Source organism: Triplophysa dalaica, chromosome 7 (assembly GCF_015846415.1).
Source record: "Triplophysa dalaica isolate WHDGS20190420 chromosome 7, ASM1584641v1, whole genome shotgun sequence".
Taxonomy (NCBI): Eukaryota; Metazoa; Chordata; class Actinopteri; order Cypriniformes; family Nemacheilidae; genus Triplophysa; species Triplophysa dalaica.
The window spans coordinates 4,512,882-4,538,928 of NC_079548.1; the positions used below are offsets into that span (position 1 = coordinate 4,512,882).

The 26,047-nt window shown below is 40.3% G+C and overlaps 2 protein-coding genes across 2 annotated transcripts in view; one reads left to right on the forward strand and one right to left on the reverse strand.

Annotated features, from left to right (window-relative positions):
• coro7 (coronin 7) overlaps positions 1-26,047 on the forward strand; it is a 109,568-nt gene that overhangs the window by 54,240 nt on the left and 29,281 nt on the right. The gene's annotated exons all lie outside the window — the stretch shown is intronic.
• On the reverse strand, positions 644-24,065 carry vasnb (vasorin b). The gene is given in 4 exon segments (XM_056752178.1): positions 644-4,816; positions 4,819-5,546; positions 16,003-16,055; positions 23,834-24,065. Coding segments are annotated over 2 exon segments (2,001 nt in total). The 5' UTR covers positions 5,519-5,546; positions 16,003-16,055; positions 23,834-24,065; the 3' UTR covers positions 644-3,515.

Consider the following 26,047-nt stretch of genomic DNA (forward strand, 5'->3'; position numbering starts at 1 on the left):
TTCATCATTCCACTCTTCCCAGTCTCTATTATTTCTATCTGCGATGCTGGTGTCAGCATTCCTGTGGTTCGTGGGTCCGGGGCCGGATTCAAACCCTGCTAGAGGCCCGTCAGCGCTGCTCCTGGACCTGTCAGAGAATCTGAAGTCTCAGCTATACTGGGAAGCATTAAGATGTTTTTAGTGACATTTGTGTTTGTTGTTGTAACATCAGCGTGAAGTCCTGGTGAACTGGCTCGAGTGATTTGCACATACGGTATATATAGCTACTGAGGCGCCTGGTTGGTGAAACCACTTGTCACTCATGTGGCCACGTACCTAGTTTGCACCTAAGAGTTTTAAGGCTTAATATAAGTTAAACGGGTGAGTTATAAAAAAATTCACCCTCGTCACAGTTGTCATGAAGGGTAAAATTAGCTATATAGACCAAAAAAGTTTTTTGTATCAGACAGTAAACATGTTTGTTCCGGCTGTAGAGTTGCCCGTTTTAACATGGGGCTCAATGACATTCTGCTCTCTTTTGGAGCTAGTCTCTAGGGGCTAATCGATGAATTGCACTTTAAGTCACTTCCGTGTTGGCTTCACAAGAGATCGGAAGGTTGCCACTTGATATATACAAATACACACACATAATATAATATATCTATGTAATATATATCACGTTTAATATTGATATCTATAATACTTTTACAGTATTATATAACATAATATTACATGAATTAGAACTGTGCTGTGTACTATTAAATGTATAAAAAAAAATTAACACATTAATTGTTTATGTAAACATATAGACATACAATTGCATAACTTAAAGAATAAGAAACTGTTTAAGAGATTTAATGTTTTAGTGGTGAATAAAACATGACAAAACATGTAAAGGGAAACATAGACCCTCAGTCTTGTTTTCATCCAGGAGAAATTACGTCTATATCTGCCCATACTAATGTGGCGTCTCTTGTTTTTACCTGTAAGAAAGCTTTAATGCTGATGCGTTTTTGACAGTAATCAGATATACAGAGACACGGTTGTTCATGCTGTTATTGTAAATCCTGGGTTTATTAATGAGTTATTATTTAGTATTATTGCTTAAATTAAACTTCTGCAGCGAATGGGAAAAATGGATGAGAAATCCAGAGCAATATTTACTCAGCAGTAATTTTCTATGGAATTTTTTCGAGTAGATAATTTGAAAAAGTCTACAATAGAGTCTTTGAGCAGCTCAGTTTGAGTCTGGCTTTGGAGCCGAGCCAGAGGACCAGGTCTCTTAAATTCACTGAATGAAGGGGCTCTTTTATTAAGAAGCTGGAAAGCAGACACACACACACAACGGCCTGTGTAAAGCATGCAGGGAATGACGTGTTGCTGTACCACGTATTTAAGTTATGTTTGTTGCCGAGGCCTGAACTTTCTTAGGGGGTTTAGACTCAGAGACTCAACAGGGGTGTTGAGAGGTTGTTGTTTGTAATTGTTTGACAAGATTGTGCTCATTACAAATGGAAATGCTATTACTGTTGGCCAGCGGTGGGCTTTTAAATGTGCTTGTGTTGTTGAACGTGGTTTAATTCAAAACAGCTGTTGCGTTAGTGATGTGCAGATCTCAAGAAAACAAATGTGTGTTTGTGTAAGTGTTTGTGTTTGTGTGTGTTTGTGTACCTGTAAAACAGGTGGGTGGTCAACTTATGATGTGTGCATTAGCAGTCAATGCTCAATTTGTAGAGTCGGGTGACGTGGATGTGGGTGATGTGCGACTGTTAGATTTGGAAATAATTTGTTCTTCATAAAAATTCCCCAGTTTATGTCAAGCGTTCTCTATAAAGCGGAAAATCTAATGCGCTCATGAGCTTAGTCCTTATAAAGATTTGCTTTGGGTTGATGCAAATGCTAAATCTCACAACACTTTCATCTTTTAAATCTTACAAGCAAACACTCCAAACGGTACGTTTAACGTCAGTAAGCGAAACAACTGACGATTAGTTTGCGCAAGAGAAACGATCGACAGGTTTTATTGGAACGTTTTTATTGTTTGCGACTTTTAGAAAACAGAAACATATATACACACATCATCATGGACAAATATAAAAAGCACTTCCCAAATTAAACAGGGAAAATTAGAGGCAGATCTTATCAAAAATATTCACAAATCTTTTCGATACTTCATACTGTAGAGTTTTGTTTTCCAGTTTGGATCCTTCCCTTAAGCAGAAGGCAGCAGACGCACCTGTAAAAACATGTCGTTTTTACACCTTAAAAAAAAATGTAGAAACGGTGACAACAAGTGACAGGTTGTAGAACAAGTGCTAAAATAGTAACACAATTCCTCACAGAGGTAAATCCGCACAGCTCTCACTGTCTCTCGCTTTGGCATTTTCGGGTAAACATAACTTTTAAGAACTCATAGGGACCCACGGTAGCTGTAGATTCTCCCTCATCTTATGTCTCACGTAAGTGTTTCATTACATCATGGATCTTGGTTGTTTTTAAACCTCTTAGTTTTAACATCTCAACGCTGCATGTGAGCGATGGATTTTTAAGAGCTGGAGTGTGCTTTTTTGGTTTGGTTTGGTTTAGATTGCGGCTAATAGGTCAGTCACACATTTCTGTCCTGTAACCCTTCAAAACTCGAATGGTTCTGAATCTAAAAGCCTGTGAAACAGGTCCTGTGCCAGAAAGACAAAGATGTTCAGATGATATCAAATGTTTTCCCCACATACAAATAGTGCACATAATAATTTTGCAGACGGATGCAGAATCTCAATCTTGACCCTTCTTTGGTTCTACAAAATATTTTTTGTCTATCGTGTATTTGACCTATGAGCGTTCTGTCTCTTTTTGATTCATCCGGTGTCTGCCTGTTTAACTTTAGTTTTGTCTAATATTTTCAAGGCAGTGGTGGTTATAGGGGTTAAAAAAGGGATTTTGTTTGCGTGGACTTCTATCTATTTTAGATACGGCAGTCTAAGTAAAGCCTTTGATTCAGTTGGTTTAATGTGGTGTTTTGTCGCGCTAGATGGGGGACCAGCAGCCTTGTAGCAGTCACATATTTGTACAAAAATGTAAGTTTTTTCTGTAAAAAAAAGTAAATATAAAATAGTCCCAACAAATACAAAATTGCAACTTCACAAAGCATAAAAGTTAAAGTATCACAAGCATCAGCCTTCTTTTGACTTTAAAAGTCCAAGTCTTCAGTTGCCTACTCACACATAGGGCTTTGAGTTCACAGTTAGCACAGTTCTGTAGACCTGCACAATTTAGCTACACACCAAAATATCAGCAACGTGTTTCAGTCAGCCTTGTGTCCTTTAAGGAGTGGCCACCGTTTGAAAATCCAGATTACAAGGCACTTTGGGGGGACGCCATTTTGATTTTGCACAGAAATGTCCTAATAAGATTGCACCGGGGACGGTCTAAGTACCACTGTCTTTTTATGAGGAACCTGCTGGCTGCTCATTTATCTATACTGTTAGTGAAGGCAAGGCAACAGTCATCTTAAGCAAGTCAATGACTCAGTTTTTTAGTTGTCAGAAATACGAGGGTTTCAAACCGCTTGTGTTGTTGTTGGCAGTACAGTAATCTTGCATTAGTGGCACCTCGTAGTCTAAACCACCGTTTTGCACCGCTGATGGACACGAGAAAATCTCCTGCTTTTGAGGTGAAGCCCCTATATCCACACCCTCCAGCTCCAGCTGTGAGGGATCGCATTGTAAATCCAGGTGTCCCTTTGATTTTTTCTTTTGCATATAGCAAGCTATACCAACTGCGATGGCCACTAGAATCAACAGAAGAAGGATGCCAACAGCAGGGATGAGCATCGTTGTGAGTTTTGGGCTCTCCAAACGTTCTGGTTGCTTACTCACTGTTTGGGCCTCTGTGCATTTACTGTCAATGTCTTCAGGCTCATTCAGTGGACTGGCACACACAGAGTAGGTGGAGTTTGGCTGGAGACCTCGTAATGTGTATTCAGGGTAAGAAGGGGGAACGTTGAGGGTCTTGGGACGTTTATCTGGGCCAGAGAGGTTCCTGTATGTTAACCGTACTCCCAGTATTTTTGGACGCATATCAATGTACCTGTGAAGGTCTAAAACTATGGAAGAGCTGGTTACCCCTGATGCTGCAATTTCAGGATCCACTATGACAAATTCTGTAGGGATTTCCTCAGGTGCCAAAAGCTCCTCCTTGTTTTCACAGTTTGTCCCTGAGGTTTCTGGGAGACAGATGCACTCAAAGTGTCCCTGGTGGTCCAGCCAACATGTTCCTCCATTTAGGCAGATGTTTGAAGGACAGGTGGTTGATCTTAGGTCAGGTTCAATACTAGCACTTAGGGTAGGTGAAAGGTCATTGCTGATTTTAGTAGAAGAGTTATCACTAGGTTTGGGATGGAGCACGGCATGTGTCGTGCTCTGCGAAGTGGTGACCCCAACCGGGGGCACCACAGTGGTTTTTACAATCCGAGGCTTAACGGGTTTAGTCGTCGGACATCCAAAGTCTCCGTGTCCTAGTTGCTCAAGCTCCCATCCAGATTTTAAAGGTGGAAAGTGGCAGCGGGTGTCTTTTGTCCTACCTAGCTGAATCTGTTTAAGCCGAAGCCAGCTAGGAAACCAGGCCAGATTGCAGAGGCAGTTGAAAGGGTTCTCGGCGACAGTCAGTTTATTGAGGTGAGGAAATAACTGTTTTAAGCTCTCTGGCAACCCCTGTAGGCTCAGATTGCTAATATCTAGTTCCTGAAGCTCTACCATCTTCTCAAAGTCCTCCCAGTTTACTGGACCCATTGGATTTCCAGCCAGGCTGAGAGTAACCATGCCCTTTGCCTCTCGAGCGTAGGTGGAAAGATGGTTAGATGATTACCAGAGATGTCGAGCTCATGAAGGTTGCTGAAGCTTCCCAGCAGCTCCTCATTCAGACTGCTAAGCCCCAGTCCACCCAATTTCAATGACTCCAGTTTAGGTGTCTGCAGGTCATCTGGCTTCAGCGAGGGGATGCTGTTGAACCCCAGGTCCAGCAGAAGCAGGTGGGGCATTTTAAGAGCAGGCATCGTTGTTAATTTGTTTCCTTGTAGCTTGAGCTCCAGCAGTTGCTCTAGTCCATCAAAGGCTCTGGGGTCGATGCTCTCGATGAGGTTGCTGAAGAGATACAGCCGCTCTAGATGCTCCAGTCCGGCGAAGCTGTCCTGTGTTATGTGGACAATCTGATTGGATGAAAGGTCAAGGTTGTGGAGGGAGGAGAGCGGACTGAACACGCCATCTGGCAGCTCTGTCAACTTGTTCTGACTTATATCCAACATCTCCAGGTTGCTAGACCCTTCAAAGTCCTCCTCAGACAGGATCTCGATACCATTTTTAAAGACAAATAGCCTTTTAATTGTTGCGGGAACATCGGTGGGCATCCTTGTGTCTCTGCGACCGGCACAAAACGTGGTGTCCGAGCCAACACAGACGCAGTCTTTCGGACAGGCAATTCCCATCGACGGGACCAACAAGAGGTGATACAGGAGAAGGGGCAGCCGTAGCATGAGGAAGGGCTTCATGTTGCTGCCTGCATGCAACCCTCACAGCCTGCAATGAAACAAACAATCAATGAATGATAAGTCAACATTTAAACAAGCAAGTTCAGATGTTCTTTGAGCTTGACAAACAGGTACACATTTCCTTACTGAACACTTAAATCTTCTTAAATAAAACTTGGAACTCAATGATGCAACAATTAAGGCTCGAAGAAAATTTGAAAACTTTAACAAGACTTCAAGTTAAAGTGACTTTCTTGTTTCAAATAAAATCTAGGTATCCGTGCCTCAGTGTTTGTCCGTCTGCTTTCTTTTTTTCTTTGTGGTCTTTCTTTTTGTGTAGTGGGCTAAATGGGATTTTAATGTTGCTTTAGACCGAGTGCTTTCAACGGGGGATCAAAGGCGAGGTCTCTTGACATGCTTCTGCTCTAACAATAGTTTCAGCAACAGGTTGCGGTAGTGACATAAAGACCTGAAGAAACTTCTTTCAAACAGAAGATCCAGCAGGTCTTTATGTCACTAATGCAACCCGCTGCTGAAACTATTGTTGGAGCAGAAGCATGTCAAGAGACTTTACCTTTGATCCCCCTTTGCAACCTGTTGCTGATACTATACGCATTTTCTATGACAATGTGAGTTTCGTGGTTTTGATGATGTGAACAAAACCGAAATCTGTATCGTTGATGACAAGAATATGAAGCGCCGGACATGAACTTTGCAAAGTTTCTGGTGTGGTTGAGCATAGAGCCACAAAGCATTGTGTTAACTCTTACAATCATTGTTTACAGCAGAACGTCATCTTGCTTTTAAGAGCATTTGAGAATGATTTTATCTTGTTCCTTCTGAAAAATTTTCTCATTAAAAGGTTCCCCTTGTTCCTTTTTGAATTTGGCGATGAACTCAGATGTTTGACGTCTCAGTAGACTTTACAGTGAATATCATACGCAATGCTCCTCGGATGATCTCAGACACCTTTAGCGAGCAACGTGAGAGTCAGGGAGTAGAGCGAGGACAAGATAAAAGATATGAAATTGGGGGAGTGACGAGAGCTGGGGAAACTCTTTATCATCTCCTTTGAGATTAGTCACTCCAGTAAGCGGCCTTGAAATGGAGGGCTGGAGATGATTCTCTCTCTCTTCCCCATTTTCTGTTTCTTTCCGTGTGTGTGGTGTGGAGGGGGTTGTATTAGAAGTTCATGTTGAGGTGAAATTCTCTCACTCAGTTTTATTAGTCAGTAAAGAGAGATTGTAGCTCATTATGTGCCTTCGGCTGTAATATAAAAGCATAAGTCTCACTGCCCTACTGGTGATCTCACAAAAAGGTCTCACTATATCAGGGAAACCGCAATCTCTATAGATTGTTTTAATTTTCGATTAAGCAAATGGCAAATATCTTAAGAACTAACTTTGTGTAAACTGTTCGATCAGAATGATTAGGTCATTTTTAGGTCATCACTGACTGACGTGAGGTCACCCGAGGACAGTCGTCCCGGGAGAGATGATTGGTCTGTGTTTTGTTTTGCTCTAAGGAGTTCGAAAAGCCGTAGAGCAGGTTTAGACATTCCTGTTGCTCCGTTCCACAGTCGGCTTGGATGCAATTTCTGAAAATGGGTTTCGTTGCAGCTCTGTGCAAATAAATCGAGGAAAAAGCAGGCCGGCTGCCAGACACATGCATAGTTTTGCTCAATTCTTTTTCTATTTAACGCAACTTTCTCAGCGACACACAAGGTTTGAATTGTGTACACAAGGTAGCGTTGCAGTATTTTTCCACTTTTAGTATGTGATTTCGCCTCTCTCATAAGACACACTAGACCTCTTGTTGTGTAATAAGTTGTAGGGTTGTGATCTTGTAGGAATGGCGCCGATCAACAAAATCTTACGACCGAGTCAGAACAGCATCAGTAGAAAACATCAGCCAGCTCAACTCTGCCAATATGTAACAAAAGTGTGTTTCCTTTACCAAGAACAAATACCCCGGGCATTGTGATAAAATCACGCCGGTCTCCGTTCAGTGATGTGTGACACTTTACAGTCTGTCAAGAGCTGATCAGTTGTTTTACTAGAAGCAGTAATGGGAAAATGGCCTTTCAGATAACCTGATAACAGGTGGAGCGCAGTGGTTTATGGGCAGAGGGGGTCGTAGGTCAGCGCTGTCCCATGCTGTTTTGCTCTCAGAGTACCGTGAGAATAGCTTAGGTTGAATCTGTGTGAGGTGGACCGATGACACGCTCGCCGTTTAAAGTATTTTATTAATTAATCTCATTCCTTAATACCATTATTAACGAAATATTAATTTGATTATATATTTTTTGTTATTTTATCATTCTATAAATATAATAAATGTATAAATAAAATATAATTTCGTTTTTTTAAATGTTGTAATAATTGTGTATATATAATATACAATTAAAAATGTACATATAATATAATTAATTGTGCTTTAATTTATTATATTGTTATAATTTAAGATGTTAATAAAACGCTATGTTATATTTATAGAATATATGTGTGTGAATATTTTTTGTCTTTTTTTCAAAGTTTATTTAGATTCTTTTATGTAATGGCTTGTTTATATCACATTACAACATCGTGAACTATCAGAAGAAGAATCTCAGGCTGCTATCCACGCTGTGGGAGTTCTCCGACAGTGCAGTTTGATCTCAGATAAACCCCCATCCCTGAACTCATAGATCCTCCGTCCTCCAGCCTCTCTCCGCCAGCCGCTCTTATCACGCAGCAGACGGAAAAAAACACATCTCGGGGATTTACCCTTAAGCCTTAAAATCTGTGCTGAGTTACTCCCCGCCGCGCTGTGTCCATTCAAGAGCCTCTGTCGTGGAGATGCGAGACCGACCTGTCAGGTTTATGTGATGAAGAAGTCATTGCGGTAAACTGTCGGCCTCGGCTTTGAAACGTCTTCCTGCACCCCCTCAGCACTTGAACACTTTGTTTAAACATTCTTAGGATGCGTGGCTGGTAAATTTCAAGAGCTTTCTATCCTAATAATACGGTATTCCTCACGGTCTGACAGTAGCGGTAGTGGTTTAGTTCCCCTTTTTGTGCGGTTCGTACAGCTTTGCATATTCTTGGGTGGGAGCATTTCATTTAAAGAAAAGTTGGCATTGAAACGCTGTGGAATTTAAATATCTGTTTGTAAGGACGTTATTGCTCACGGCTTTCACCAGACAAGTAAAGAGCAGTAAGATAACGGTTAAATGAATATTTCTCTTTAACGTTGTCTCTCAGTCTCACTGCTATCTTCAATCGTAAAGAAAATAAAAGCAAAGGAATGAAGTGAGGGGCCGTGAGGTGACTGATGCCAGGAGTGAGAGAATGAAGTGGGACAACATCATTAATGCCTCGCTAGATCCGCATCAGAGCGGCCGAGGGAAGAGGTGAAGTTGGTAGGAAGAGAAAGAGTTTGGCCAAGAGTTCCTCATAAGGTTTGGAGGAAATGTGGTTATTAACTCACTCTTATGTTATGGATCTTTAAAATGATTTTAGATATAGACTACTTTTAGTCCATGCTTTTTTTAGTATCGTCATACTTTTATTGTTTAGATTATTTTAATATAGGTACATTACAGAAACCTTAAACTAAATACAACAACAGAACATTTATAAATACGTCGAAATGTTAAACAAACATATTTGAGGCTTAAGACTTAAGAAGTTATTTTGGACCAGTGTCTTGCAAAATAGTTTAGGGATAAATTTACACGCTTTGTTAAATAACAGGATTACCTTTGCATAGAATATTTTTCTAATGTTTTTTATATATTACAGAAAACTTATATTTATAGAAAACTATTTATATACTGTACTTATCAAAAAATATTTTATGTTTTAAAGTATACTAGCTTTTTCAACTTACTCTGTTAAAATTTTGCCAATAAAAACAAGTTGAAATTGAATAACTTACATCATAAAAGTACATTTCCATGACTTGATCACATTAGTTTTTACAGTATACAAAAGGAAGAATGAAAATTTCCAACTCTATTGGCAGATGACACCCACAGCTCGTAGATCTCTGTTTAGTTTACAGGTGACAGATCTTTGAAAGTGTTGGTTGTTTAACAGAAGCTCTGAGAAGTTATGATTTTGGGGTTGATTATGTAACCCTTAATGTCCATGAGATAAAACAAGAGGCCTCCGGCCTCACCTGACCACAGCTGGACCCTGTTACCCACAATGCACCAGCGCCATCCCTCAACCTGACAGCGCACAGCCATAAAACACTAATGCGTGGCAGCGAGAGTAAGAAAAACCACAGAGAAAGAAGAGATAAATGTCAGTGATACAAACGCTGAGAATCATCAATCTCGTCAGCGGTCTTAACCTAAACATGTCATCTCGTGCATTCAATTGAAGGCTTTAATCATTATGCATTGTAGGGAAGGATTTTCATTGTTAGGGAACGTGACAATACCTGCTTAACTTGATGTGGCATTTTTGTTTACTCTTTGATAAAAAGCATTGTAGAGGTTACAGTTTAATAGAGTAATGCAGTATTGGTTTTTCAGTTTAGAAGAAAGAAGTGCCCTAGTTCAGTAGGTCAGATGTTTTCTGTACGTCATAAATACTATTAATGCGACCGCTAGAAAAAGCACAGCTGAAACGCGGCTTTGCAAAAGCTGTTTTTTTTGTGCGTCACACCACAAAATGATTTATTTAAGTTTTTGTGTTTGTGTCATGGTTTCTATACAAATATTTGAAAAACCCTAAATCAATATATGTTTGCTTAGGGAGAGAAAGACCTTAAAACAAGTCATTATCAACAAAATATTGAGTTTATGCTTAAAACAAGAAAGTATTTCTTTCAATGAGGTAAGAAAACAAGTAAACAAGATTATTTTCTTTTCCTATTGGTAAATATTTCGTACTTGTTTAAAGCATAAACTCACTTTATTTGTATCGTTATTACTTTAGAAAACAACAATTTTATGTATGTTTTGCCAGTCAATGTTTATTTATCAAGTAAATTTATGTGTATTTAAAAATATTATTATATTTAGACAATTGGATATGAAAACTAGAGAAAATGACTAAGGATTCACTTTTTGCTGTGCAGTGAAGACTTATACTTTTAAACATATGTGCGATTAATCTGGTAATATATCTATCGCCTTCCTTGTTTTCATGACGTGCGCCAGATTATAATCTGAAAAAAGCGTTGAAAACACGACTCTTGCAATCTGATCTAAAATGTAGACTTCAGGACACATTCAAGTGTTGTTTTGTGGCATTTGTACACATCCCCTCTTCGTTATAGTTAAAGCGTTAAATACGATCTCCTAGTTTTTTCGGGGTGTTGCAGATAAGCATCTTTGCCCACAACCTTAGCCTGACACGCTCATTTAAGTAACAAAGAATCAACAGTGTCCGTTGTTCGTTCGGTTCTCGACTGCGGGCTACAGGAGGCGTGTCTGCTCTGTCGTGTTTTGGCTGCGCTCGGCTCCTTTTGTTGCGACGCCTCTAACATCTTAGAGATGGCGGGGTTGAGTTTTGATGTAGGTTGCATTACAAACCTGAGCGCGGGCAGGTGCTTTCTGCATGTTGTTGCCCCCGGGGAGCATTGAAACCAAACGCTGCGGACGTGTGCCTGCGCAGACGGGGCGACATGCGGCGACATGCGGCCTCGGGGAAGGATTACAAATATGTGCATGTCCAGAAGGAACATGTTTTGTCAGGTGCATGATTGTTTCAGCAAATCTTGATCCTGACTTTTCAAATAAATGAACCAGAAACTAGAAAATGCCACCACGTCATGTTCCTCTCATTCACCGCATGGAGAGATTGTTGATTTAGATAAGCTCTCTGTGAAAGCGCTGTATTGAAACCAACAAGCCAAGCATTGTCCGTATTACTCTTGACATAGATTGTTCGATAATATCAACTTTGGAGTGTCCGCACATTGCTATTAATCGCAGTCTGGTTGGGAATTAGATGATAACCTTACAATCTGATTTGAGATCCGTCGGGTGGGGTGCACAGGTTAACAGAGGTCACAAGTCACTCAGTGATGGAAAAACACAAGGCCTTTAGGTTTACTCGGGTTACAAGAACAGTGGCGACCTGTGCGCACAGAGATGGCAAAGATAATTGATTTTATGTTGAATCAACATTGCATCAATTATCTTTGCTGTCTGGCATTTGTTTTTGCTTTAAAATCAAAAGATATAAATAAAAAATGTTAAATCCAATTGACATTAGTTTTCAGTGAAACACAACAAAAGTGAAAAAAAGTAATGAAAGTAAATGGAGACCGAGTCTGTCCTATCTAAACTATATTTTTTGTGTGTTTTGCAACGGCCCACCTTCCGTTTAACATCTAAAAGAACCAAATCATCATTCAGTTTCTACAAAATTTGACCCTATGAGTTGAATTTTTGTTGCGAATGATGCAACAAGGCCATAAAGCTCACGTAACGCATTTGACTATTGCAGTCGAGAAGGAGGAGCGCTGCAGCGGCGGCCTGGCGTCCTCCAGTGATTTAAGAGGCAGAAAGGCGCCGTGGTGTTAAGCGGTGTTGAGCTCACAGTCCTGAGGTCTTAAAATGAAGCGTTAATGTGTGTGTTGGAGGCCTGCGCTGGGTCGTGCTCCCGGCTGGACAACCATCCAGAGCTTGCTTTAAGGGACAGCTTAGCCAAAAATAAAAATGATGTCATCATTTACTCACCCTGGAGTTGTTCGTAATCTGTAGACATGTCTTTGTTTCCGATGAACACAGAGAAAGATATTTGGTAGAATGATTGTACCCAAACCGCTCTTGGCCACCAATGGTAGTCAAAAGTGCCCCAGAACTGTTTCCTTTCCCACATTCTTAAAAATGTCTCGTTTTGTGTTCAACAGAACCAAGAAATTTATAAAGCAATTTTTTCTACTGTGGTAGTGATGGCTTAAACACCGGAAAGAATAACACGACGTAACGCAACGGTGCCTCGGAGAGGCAATTTTAGGAGTGTGTCATTGTTAAATTCTTTTTCGGTGACTTGTAACCTCAAACATTTGTTTAAAGTGACTCGACCTGTTCTGTCATTCAAACAAGAGCGTTATGAGTGCTCTCATTTATTCATTGTGTTTTTAGCGCAATAGTTTAAGCAAATATCAGGTGATTTGTACTAACTTTTACAAATATCCTAGAGCGATCCAAACGTAACCGTAACTTCTTCGTCTAGAGTTACACCAGATCTGATTGTTTGGTGATGGGCATTGTGTTTTTCTAAGTTTAGTTGCGTTGCCCGCAGGAAAACACTTGACACTGCTTGACATGCATGCTTGTTTACACACAAAGCCGTGCGTGCTGTCGGGCAACAGGTGGGTATGAGAGGAATGCGAGCGTGCACAAGACTTGAAGCGGACACCGCAGGTAAATCTCTGGTTTGTGTGACAGCGGGGTTGCTGAAGTGAAGGTTTATCTCCGTTTTCATTGCCTTTGTATGTCAGCCGCCTTCACGGGGGAAATCATGTGAGAGAACGCAGGCCATCACGCTATCACCAGCGTAAACAAAGAGCTGTCTGATAAAAAAGAGCAAATAAGAAAAGCATACAAATACACTAGCTGTCTTAAGATAACATGTCGCTTTACCTCTTCAGTCTAAGCACTGCTGTGATGTCATGCTAACTTTGGGTACTTTAATAAGATTGTGTGCTAAAAATTAAAGCATAGTCAAAATGATCAAAACGATCTACAAAACACTAGACACTAAAAGTTAGCATTTTCAGGACCTCAAAACGCATTTTTTGTGTTGCCAAAAGGCTTGTTGTGTTGTGTTAAGTTTAGTTAAAAATGATGTTGTCAAAAAATAAATGGCATTTTTGTCTGGTTTTCCAGTACAAATATTAAAAAATCCCGAAATCTACATTCATTTGAGAAATAAATAAAGTCTTGTTTATAAAATTTACAAAATAAAATTTATTAAAGTTATTAAATTATTAGAAATAAGCTCATAAAAAAACACCATTGGCCATTGGAGATTCATTCTTGCTTTAAAAATGATGCTCCCTTAAATGTGATCCTTTTCACAAATCAAGACTTGAAATCATAATTTTTCTTCTCAAGTAAATGTGTCTTGATTTGTAAATGTTAAGATATTTAAACTGGAAAAAAACAAGGCAAAAGTACTAAGTGAGACTTATTTTGCAGTGGAAAATAACATGTGTGACAGGTAAACCTGCATCATTTTGATTTATTTTTACTGCCTCTGATCCGCATGGACTTGCCAGCATTTTTGGTAACTGATGTAAAAATACCTTTCGCTTTGTCAGTCGAGATGAACAGGTTATTTTTATAAATGAATATGAATCACAACTAGACTCTTAAGCTCATGTGAGAGTACATCAGTCTACAAATATTCATATCGTTTTAGTTATTTTAGAAAACAAACTCGCTGCACCTTTACGAATGCTACACATGTCAGAAATCTCCACCGCTCGCCAAAAGTTCTACAGCACGCCGGGACTTCTCATTCTCCGGATTCTTCTGCGTTTGCTGTGAATTTCAACTGCTGGTTTGTAAGTGTAGAGCGCATCGCATGTGTAGTTGTCTTAGGAATGTGTTTGTATGTTGTTGGTGATAGACTTTGGAAAGCTTCCTCGTTCAAACCGATCGTGAAATCTGGCAACGGATGACCTACTTGTCTAACCGGCTTGTTTTCCGTTGGTGATTTTCCGAGTCTGGTAGCCCTGGGGCCTTAACTCTCAAACACATGACATCTTACGCATGACATGAAAACAGTTCTTCCACATTATTTGACCAGTGGCTTTTTAATTGGTGTGGTACCAAGACCCCACAGACGGCTGAGACGCCAGCGGACTGTCTACCCTTCAACATCAGCCAACACCACAGTATTCTTTCCATTGCTTTAGATAGTAGACATCACGGTCCTGCTAGGAGTTACACGACTTAAACTCTGGCGTCTCCGAGGACCACGTGAGCAATAAAGCAGAGGTTTTCAGAGAGCTTCTCTATTTCCAATACACACCGAACCTCCTGTGTGCTACCCATGTAAACACCCCTCCCTGCTTTAAACCGTTCGCCAAATTCAATTGGACCAATCCCTAGAGTCTATTCAAGCTCGCTCATCCGTCAGCATGCCGAGATGGGTCCTTGCGGAGGTTCGAGGGGCTGCTTTTGTACCTGTGAGGGTTAATGGATGAGAACCACATGCTAACCCATGAAGCACCCTGCGCCCCAAGCGGCAATTCCATAATCAATTATTTGAACGTAATAATGCAAATCCATACGCAAGGGTGTGTGTGCGCGCTGTGTTTGTGCAAGCGGGTGTTTGTAGGCAAGGTAAATCCTAGCCTTGTGCTGTAAGTCAGGTTGGATGGTGATAAGTAATGCAGCGGATGCGTGCGTGTGCGTTTGCTTGTGTGTGCACAGGGACCAGCGAGGCTCAGGATGAACTGGATATGCAGATCGATGCTCGCAAGCATAGCCTAAAACAAATATAAGCAGGATGTCAGTGCGCTGGTGTAATGAGTAATATTGTTCCAGCTCTTATGCTAAGAGGCAACCTGAGCATCGGGGCGGAAAGATGTAGTGTTGACACAAGACTTCTTCCAGGAAGGAAAGAATTTACAGCCACTTGAGCCGGATTGAAATGCCTTTGGTTGCATCATGAAAGCTGTGTTTGTTTAATTCTGGCCTATCTGTCATCATTTACTCACCCTCATGCTGTATTAAATTCTTTCTTCTACTGAGAATTTTATTATTTACTTATTATTTACACCACTGCATCTAGTGGTGAGGTTGCGAATTGCAACCAACAGCTGTCTCCACCCCTAACTTCCGAAACACTACGGTGGCTGATACAGGACAAAGATGTTGCCACGTTTTCGTTTTTTTTGCTTAAGGAGATGTATGTAGATAGAAGTAGCTCATTCTAAGCAGAGCCATTGAGAGAGAGAGTTGCGACAGTTCATAATGACTTGCGTCTTTAAATGGGTTGAAAGTTCAATCGGTCACAGTCGGTTTTGCTGCAGCTCTAGTAACTACTAGTAACTTCCAGGAACTATTGAGAGCCTCCATGAACCACCAATACTATGAAACAACTGTTCCATTTGAGTCAACGGAGTTGACACAACTCTCTCTCTAAATGGCTCTGATTCTAAGATCATAAAAACATAACGCTTCATTAAGTAAGGCCTTTGTACACCTCTGAAGACATAGCTTTAAATATTCTATTGCATCTGTCAATAGTTCCTCCAAAAAACAACACATTCCATTCAGGTCCTGTTAAATTAGAGTTGGGAGTCCATTTGATCGCACACGGGTTTAGACTTCATCTCTTGTTTCTACGTGATGGAGCAGCATACAAACATATTTACTAGAACGTTTTTCAAGGACGGGGTGTTTTGCGGTTTATGGGATTACTTGGGCCAACCGTGTGGTTTTGGGAGGTCGGTGTGCCAGATCCTGTAAGTGTCTCTTTAGCTCTGAATGTCTAATAAAACACAAAATGTGCTTTTCAATGGTTTTAGTGGGTGTGTGGACTCACCAGGCTGTACGACGGGATACGTCCCTTCTGGTCTTCTCTCGCTCTCTTTCTATCTGTAGGAACAGAAGGGCAGAGGGTCATTGTTAAAGAGCTGTATGGTTCATAAAGTGCTGGTGTGATGTTCCTGTAACTTATTTGCGTTTCATTCACAAAGAACCACAACACTGACTGATGAGCGCTTCGCTTTCCACCATCGCGCCGAACCGTTCTAAGCACGGTCTTAAACGGTCACACATATGAGCCTGGTTCGACACGGCACCATTAGAAACTTTTCTTGGCTCTGAAGTTTTGCACGGTTGTCTTGCCTGCTCTGAGTCTCCTGTGTATACAAGCCATCGCGTGACACGTTTGTGTTTATATTCTATGGATTTCCGTTATCAGCCGTGCGGTGGAAATTTTAATAAATGTAAATGTACATATACGTGGGGTTAGTTTGTTAATCAGAGTTTTACATCTACATTTACATTACATTTATATGTTTGCGAGAGAGAGAGAGCTGTCGTTTAACAGTACAGATTCCGGAGGTGTTGAGTGGAGCTTCGGATTCTGTCAGGAATGTTTATCTTACACACACACACACACACGCACGCGGCCTGACTGTGGAATGCTGGCCGACAGCTTCTCTCACTGTTCCCTGTTCTGCAGTATCGATTAACACATGTTAAAGTGTGTGTTTGTTTCCGTCCCGTTCAGTCGCAGCTTTGTTTCTCCGTATGTGTGTGTGTATCTGTTTCTTGAGTTTCATTTTAAAAAAATCATTTCAAACATTTTCAAATCTTGTCCCAACAAAGGAGATAATGTAACTTGAACAACTTGAACTTGATTTGATAGTAAATTGAGTCCACGTATTGTTATGTGTATACAGAATAAGATTACTCTAAATATGTTGCTTACAAAGAGTTTTTGTTGACATAATACATTTTGCATTAAACAAGGCCTTTGAAAGTTCCCAGCACGCACTGCAGCATGTTCTGTGGCTAATATTTTAAAGATGGGGTTACACACGCAGTTTCTGCCAATCTTATATTAATCTTGAGTATTTATACAGTAGCCTTGCGTACGTCGTATCTTCGAAGAGTTTTTAGTTTGATCACATTTATAAAAGAGAGATACAGCTGTACGATTACTTTTGGAAAAACAGGCGGGCAGGAGGGACAGAACTAGAGCATGAGCACACAACACATCATCGCATTAATCCCTTCGCCCTTAATTCCCCCTTTTTAACATTATGCACGTACCAATAACCAGACATATGACTTAATTTCACTTACTGCGTGCGGTTCATGTTCGACATCTTTTAGCACTGGGAACGCGCCATCTATCAAACGATCTCCAAATCCAGCGTTTTATCCATCGTTTATGTAACATTCATCACTGAAATGCTGTGAACAAACAAACTACTGACTTCTTTCATTATCGCAAGTGTAACGAGCTGAAGGCCCACAGCACAGCCAATCTTGACGCAGTGCAGCCAATCTTAATGGTAGGCGGGTCTTCCAATTGCTCATTGGTTGGCGCGTGGGCGGGCTATTTCTTTCGCCGTGCTTTTCCGGAAGAGTTGCCCACTAAAAGGAATAGGATCCCTGTTACAACAACGTTGCCTGTCGTATTTGCATTTTTTTTATGAATGATGTTTGATGGTTGAGGTTTTGTGTTTTTCACTGTTACGGTCGAGCTGCAAAGCACAATGCAATGATGCTACGTGCTGTGTTCGAAACCCCAAAATTGAATTTGACCAAACGTTAAAACAATTGTTGAACTCAAAAATCATGCCTTTTTTACGCTTTCTCAAATCACGTGGCATTTGTCCTGGACGTTCTACGTAAATGCGAAATCGACAACATGATCCATGGTGAGGATTCACAGATGATGTGTAAACACCAGAAGATCATTTAGGTGAAACAAACAGGATTTCCATGGAAGTCATATGAAGTTTCGTGAGAAAGCACGCTTCACCCATTAGTCAAATAATGATCGATTTCATGCAGAGGACGACTAACTTATCAAATTCCAAAATGCACACACAAACGATTCTGGTCATGTGTTGACAGGACTATCAGCGAATACTAAATCCACATGCGTGCCGTGTCAGATTATGAGAAAGCTGAGATGTTAAACAGGTTTTGCGTGTGATGTGCAACCTCTTTCCTGATTACCACATTATAAATCATCCTTCTCTGTAAACTTCCTAGTAAGTAGTGCACTAACATGGAAATGCTTTGACATGTACTTAGGTAATACTGTGGTAAGAAAAAACGTTTTGTGCTTTTTCTTATGATTTGTAGGTGAAATATGACACGTCTGTTTGTAAAATGTACCTAGAAATACTGAGGTATGGGATTGTGGTAATCTATCAGTACCATGGTATTCGTGTACCAGAGTACCGCGGTGTATTGTGGTCCATTGATCTGCTATTCATTTCTCAAGCGTCGTTTACACGTCACGTGTCTGATTTTGCTCTTCTCGTGTCGTTCTGGAACGATGCGTTAAAACCGAACCACTTCATTCACTCTCATTCTCAAGTTTACAGCTCAGCAGAAGCAACACAGCAGCGTTTTTTGATCTTCTGTCAGACCGGATTGTAAAGTTGCTCTCTGAAGATTTTAAAAACACTTGAACACACATTCTCTGTCGAGCGCGAGGGCCCAGAGTATTAAATGTGATATGTTTAAGTATGCCAGAGATTTCGTCGTCCACGCGTCGGGTGCACAGCTCATGTGTGTCTACAGTATCTCTGCTGTCTGTCAGAGACGTGATCCGATGATATTTACACTCAGAATCTGTGTGCTCCTCTGCTGACAAGATGTCAGCGGCTTTGGATACACTTTACTCACACAGAAAGAAAAGTTTGGCAATGCATTGATGGTAACAGACGGTGATAACAACTTTTTGAGAAGTTAAATGCGATCTCACGAATGCCTTCAGCAGAGAGAGACCAACAAGAGAAATTCGTTTTTTCATCAAATCTTTATGAAACCAAATTATTCGAGCTCTGCTAACCATGACTATTTTATAAATCTGTGGTATTAATGTTTGTCAAAACTTGTTTTATTTCTGTCTGGAATGAAACTTAAAGACGAAAATGTCATCTGAATTAAGACTTTGAGCGAGAACTTTTTTTACAATGGTGCTTAAATGAGAGAACCCTTTAAGAATACCACGTTTACCATGGTATCATTTCCAGACATAAGAGATATTTTTATGAATACTATAGAAGTTTATTACTTTTTCTGACGCACGTTCACACTGAGAAATGGTTTCACCCAGTGCCGGCTGAAAGCAGATACGAGCGTCATTGACCTGTACTGAAATAGCTTCAGAAGACGCTCGCGTCTGCCGGGCACATGCGTGTGTACTGTACGCTTACTTACGGTGCAGCGTGTGTGTTTGTGCATGCACTTTATCGAGACATTCCACGACTTCACGCCGACCACTGACCCCCAGACCCCCTCAAACAAACACCAACCCACAGTAAACACACCGTCTACTCATCCTAGACCACCAAAATCTGTCAACGTTCAATCGGAAGTTAATTATAAAGAAATAAAATTCATCATTCTCATGTCATTCCAAACCTGCATGACCTTCTTACTTCTGCTGGACACAAAAGAAGATATTTAGAAGAACGTCTATAACTGAACCCTATTGACCTATGAGACATTTCTCAAAATATCTTCCGTTCAGGAGAAAAAAGTCACAAACAGGTTTTAAACAACACGAGGGTGAATAAATGATGACAGAAATGTCATTTTCTACTAGCACGCTTACGTATTGTATGAACTTTGACTTTGTGATTGTCATTATTCATTGATATCAGTGGGTCTGACCCCGGTGTAGAGTTCAGGGTCGTGGTGGCACGCTGGCCTGCTGTTCCGCGTCGCTGGTTGAAGGCTCATTTCCTAATTACAGTTGAGTCGGGAGGTAATTACAACCTTACATTCATGTCCTTTCTTTTTTTACTGCCCGCCTAAAATGCAGCAATTTGCGGCGGCTTGCGCAGATGTGCCCCCCTCTCCCCGCGACGTCGCCCGCTGGGAAATTGTTTGGTCGACAAACCAGCATTTTTCTGGTTATATTCGTAGAAGCGGGAGATAGAAACTCAATCCTGAGCGTGTGTGTGTACTTATTCATGCTGTCATGTGGTTCTTCAAAACGCATCATTGGTGCATCAAGGATTTGGCCTGGCAACGCTTGCGGCCGCCGTGAGCTAAACGCACACTCGCACACTGCTTGGTCAGCATGGCTTTGTGTCTCTTTGTAGCCTGAGGGGTGATTTGAGATAACAAAAGCTCATGGCAGCCGCGGGACACCTTGAAGATCCCGAGTTCTTTTGGCAGTCGTTGACTTTTTAAGACCGATCAAACATGGCAAGTTGCATGGCACGTAATAACGGCTCGGTTTCTGACCCTTCTGAAGGTCTTTTGTGACACTCGCTGGCAAAGGAGACACGCATTCTTTCACAAGTGTTGCTTTTTCTGCCCTGTCGACTCCCTGAAGCCGCCCGCTGTTTGACTAACCCTGTCTCTCCGTTCTCTCCACCTCCACCGTGACTTTTAACCTCTTAATCCTGCTGTTGTGAAGTATGGGAACAACGGAGACGTGGCAGTTAATTGGTGTAAGAGGGGACTAAAACCAGCAGGACATGACAAAGCTGTTCCTCAGGGAGCTGTCGATGAATTATGGCAAGTGCCAACACAACCCTACGCATGAAACAGAGAAAGTTCAGCCAAAAATATAAATTGTCATCATTTATTCACCCTCATGTCATTTTAAACCAGAATGAGTCTCACAATAAGAAAAGAAACAAAAGAAGACATTTTGAAGAACGTCGGTAGCCGAATAATACTGGACACCATTGGCTTGCATTTTATGAACACAAAACCACTGAGACATTTCTCAAAATATCTTATTTTGTGTTCCACCAAAAAAAGATTCACAGACAGGTTTTAAACAACACGAGGTTGAATAAATGATGACAGAAATTTCATTTTCAGTATGAATGTTGACGTTATACACAGAGAAAGATATTTGGAAGAATGCTTATAACCAAACAGATCTTGCCCCCCATTGACTCCCATAGTCGGAGAAAATACAATGTAAGTCAATAGTGCCCGAAACTTTTGCTGTACAAAATTCTTCAAAATGTCTTGTTTTGTGTTTATATTATATTATAAAGTAATTTGGGAGTCAATGGGGGGCAAGATCTGTCTGCTTACAAGCATTCTTCCAAATATCTTTCCCTGTGCTCATCAGAACAAAGACATTTATACAGATTTGGAACAACTTGAATGTGAGTAAATGATGACAGAATTTTCATTTTTGGGTGATGTATCCCTTTAAAAAAACATGAGGGTGAAAAAATGAGTTTATATTGGATTTGGGTTTGTTATAAATCGGATGCCTGTGTGTGATCTCATGTTGTTTTGTAGTTCTTTCAGTGTTGCATGCAAACCAAACCTAATAATAGTTTAGTTTTGACTTCTTAACTACACTTAAACCATATGGGCATTAATAATAAGAGTCTTATACACATTCCTTCCATGAAGCAGGAAAGGTTTAATGTAGTAACGGAGACAAATACTGAAGTTCAGAGAGGTGGTCTTCAGGACGGCTTTAAGACGTCTCTGTTTTTATTGGCAGCGTTGTGTGTGTATTCGAGTGGTGGGTTGAGCAGAACGGCCGGGTTCGGTTTTGTACCGTGAGTGATGTTGTTTGGAGAGAACAGTAGGGAAATACCGTTGGGATGTTATTTTGACACTGTTATTTAGAGGAGATCTGCCATCTGTGGCTTTATTCTGTACTCCTTCAGCAGATACAAACTATCATGCGTGTCAAGGATTCCTCAGAAAAAACAAGATCTTATTGTGTTAGAGATTAGATAATGTAAGGTTAATTTAAGGTTAAATGACTACAACAACATGCTTTCGTAGTTTTAATCTTTAAATTTGGCACATTTGGAGATGTGGACTTGAACTGAACAGTTCATGTAAGAACCTCATCATTCCAAACGTGTTTGACCTTCTTATTTCTGAGGAACACAAAAGGATAAAGATATGACAACAGCAGTCCAAACAACTCCGAAGACACACAGCTTTGTGTTAGGAACAGACCAGTTTCTTTATAAAGTCGTACAGGTTTGGAATGACATTAGCGTGCGAGGAAATGATGACTGAATTGTAATTGTTAACAATACTTTTTATCTAAGGTTGGAAATACCATTTAAAGACTATTACCTCATTTATTGGCCAGACTGTATGAGGCAGAGAGAATGATTTTACAGAGAAGCTGAATGTCTTAAATGAAGTCTCAGACGGACGAATATTTGCTTTCCCTCAGGTTTCCTTCCCTCTAATATCCTGTGTGAACCTCCAGCACGACACGTTCTCTCACCTTCCGTTCTGACTTTTCGGTATCTACACAATCTCCCGTTCTGGGCTTCTTTCTGACATTTATAAGTGCCAGGGAATTAAAATACCAGCGGCCACTGGATAACACACGCACATCATGTATTGTGCTCTCCAGGCACAGATGTATGTGGAAAGTGCTTTTAATGTAGACTGCAATCTAAACGAAACCTCAACAAAGAAAATAATGGATGCGAGCCCAGCTCGCATGCGTAAATGAATTCTTGTGTGTGAACTTTATTAAAGAACGCTGGCTTTCTGTTTTGCATTTTATTGCTGGTATAATGTTGCACTAAACCTAATTAAACTTAATTGAACAAGTTTAAAAGGTGTTTTTAATGCAGAAAAAGACGTTTGAATGACATGGAAGTGATGCAGAGGAAGAGATAAATATACTGATTCTTTCCAGAAACAAAATATGGATTTTCTTGTTATGTCATTTAACAAGATATTATTATACTGCAGTGCGTAATGTGGTGTACATTACATATTTAATTGGTGTCGTTTTTCCATGAGCAAGACTTCTTTATTACTTCTTCTATTTGACTAATAGACTCTGCGCGCCATAAGAATTAGAAACATGAAAAAACAGTCTGCAAACGCAGAAATAATAACGTTTAATCTGCTTTGCGCCCCGTGTGACTAAACAGATTTGTCTTTGTCACCGCACTACCTTTGAACTCTTGTCGAGCAGACGAAATTAAACCTGTTTTTACTCATTTGTTTGCTGAACCTTTCGATTGCCAGAGCTTGATGTGGGGACACGCTGCTAAAATAAAAGCAATCTGCACCCAAAATAAGACGCGCGGAGAGAAACAGAAGCCGGCGCGGTGCGTGCGCACGCAGTGTTTCTGTCCTGCTGTGGTCAAAGAATTGAAGTCACCACCACCAGTTCATTTCCAAAGCTTTCATTTATTCCACAGTGATTATATATCATTTGAAAGCATGTGTGGAAGGTCGTAAAAATGTAGAACCAAACACTTAGGTTTTGATGTTGTCAGAACTTGTAAAAGTTTGTATTCGCGCGTTCTTTACAAAAGAACCAGAACTCTTAAAACGAGCACGCAAGCAGGTTTTAGCCATTTACGCGTACTGTTGCACAACTTTAAACACTCGTTATACACAATCTTTCTTCCCTCTCGGGCTGTTTAACCAATGCACACATAAACGTTGAATAGGCAAGCATATTTTCTGGCAAACATTTTCTAGAATCGCCTGCTTTAGTTTTACAAATCATATTCTAAGTTTATGTGAAACGAATACATAAATAATGTAAATATTAACCTTGTGTTTCTACTGTTCGTTCAGCATCTTATCCAAACTTTGAAATGTTTCCAGCAAGGAATGTTTGGCAAATACATAAACACATCGTGTTTCAACACAACAACGAATAACCTTCGTCTTTTAAAACTTTGCGTTTCACTCACCAGCTCAAGCGCACCGGCCGCGAGTTGGAGAGAAACGCGCCGCAAGACTCCCGAGCGCGTCGCGTCTCCTTTTCGTTTATATATCCACAGGCGCGACTTGGTCTCCAAACGATAAACGGTGCGTTTTTCATACACAACATCTGATATGTAGTGTCCCGTTGGAACGCGCACTGTCCCGTTCAAGTGTCCTCGGTGAAACTGTCCGACTCCGCGCGCGTACAGGGCTTTAACTTCACACTGGGAGGAGCGCCGTGTGCGCGCGTGTCCACCGGTGGCGCACTGAAGAGCACGCGCGCATGACGCTCGCGGCGGACGCTGCCAGTGGTATTTTTTTCTTCAGTTGCATTGAACTCGCCGGACCGGTATGTGCGCGCACACACACGCTGACATTGTGCTTTTGCATAGGCTACCCTTTATTTACATCATTACCTCTTCGTGCGCGCTAAATATGGTAACACTTTTCAGTAAGGTCTTATTCATTACTGTAAGTTACCATGAGCTTGCAATAAACAATATAGGCCTATTTTTACATCATTTATAAAGGCATGTAGGCTTGTGGAGTTGTTGCAGCCATCAAAAACTGGTATGTTCCCAAAGCCACAATGTATTTCAGCGGATGTATTGAATTCAGCTTCAAGATCAAAATGTGATTTTCCTGCTGGGGTCTTCACTCGTGTGTCTTGATGGTCCAGTAACTGAACTATAAACCAACAGCTGCAGTGTGTTTGCAAACAGTTTACAGTAGAAAGAGTTACTGTGTTCAGGCTGTTTCTCATTTGGTGTAATAGCGATCAGACCCTTTTCTGTTTCGTTTAGAGACCTCTGCTCATGAATCATCTTTAAGCTGTGAAGCAATGCAAAATAAGTCACTAGAAAAACAAAATACATACTTTGTGAATTTGCATGAGATTTCAATCTTTGTTTTCAGGGAGTATAAATGTTTTCTATTCTGTAGGATTTGTGCATCTGTGATCAGTATTAGTACTGCAATGACTATAAAGAGAGCAAAGGAATCTTGATTCTGATCCGGTCTGATATTCCAGGCCATTTATACTTTATATAAATGTTTTTACATGTGTATGGCGAGTTTGGTTTCAAAATGACATAACTCCGTTTTAAAAAGAAATAAAAAAATAGTTTTTTTTATTGCGCGTTCCAATTAATATCAATCAAACTGCAGTCAATCAAAAATTTAAGCCGTAATAACTCGAAATATACAGCTAACTTACAGAATAAAACACGATAACATAAAAAAGTGTCCAACTCTTCATATATACACTTATTTGTGTATATTCATTATTTTATTACATTTAATTGCAAATGCTGTTTTACCACAAATTGTGTAAATGTAATGTATATTTATTTATTTTTTAATGTAAAAAAGGCTCAATTTTTTGCAGTCCAATCAAATAATTTATGACTTTTTTCTCAAGTTGAATTTTTTTACGTATGGAACTACTGTATCAAACAACTATTATGTAACATTGTAAAAAAGCATGCAGAATAAAAAATATATATACAGTAGAGAATGCAAACCATAGACTCTCCCTCTATCACTCTCTCTCTCCCCTTCTGTCTGACCTGTGTGATGATGGATCATTCACACAGTGTAAAGGATGTTTACGTCTTCAGCTCTCAGATAAAAGCTCTCTGTATGTACAAATTGTAAGTGATTGGTTTGTAGATGCAGTAAATCTTTAGTGAAGTTTATTAAAGATCAGTGAGAGTTTAGACTGTGCAGACAGTCTGTTGATAGTTCGAAGGGATTCGGTGTGTGACACGTGTCGCTGTCACAGACGCTTCGAAGAACACCTCTGTGTATCACCGCTGTGTGTAAGTGTGTGCTTGTGAGTGTGTGTCTGTGTTTCCAAATACTGATCCATCATGATCATCACTTCACACATTCAGTGCTAAAATAAACATCACATTTTCCCCAAGAGACACAAATCAACCTTACCTACTGTTTTTACCTCAGATTCTTTTCTTACAGTACAAGCTGTGCATCATTGAATCCCTTCCTTATTGCTTAATTATTACATTGATTTAATTACTCGTATAACGTGTTCAGTTGCTTAACTTGCTTGCTTGCTTACTCACGTGTTTGTAATGACTTTGTGTGTAATTAATTTGCTATTAAAACGATAGTTTAGCCAAAAATAGCAATCTTTTAAACTTGTATATGACTCGTTCTACAGTGGAACAAAAAAGAAGATA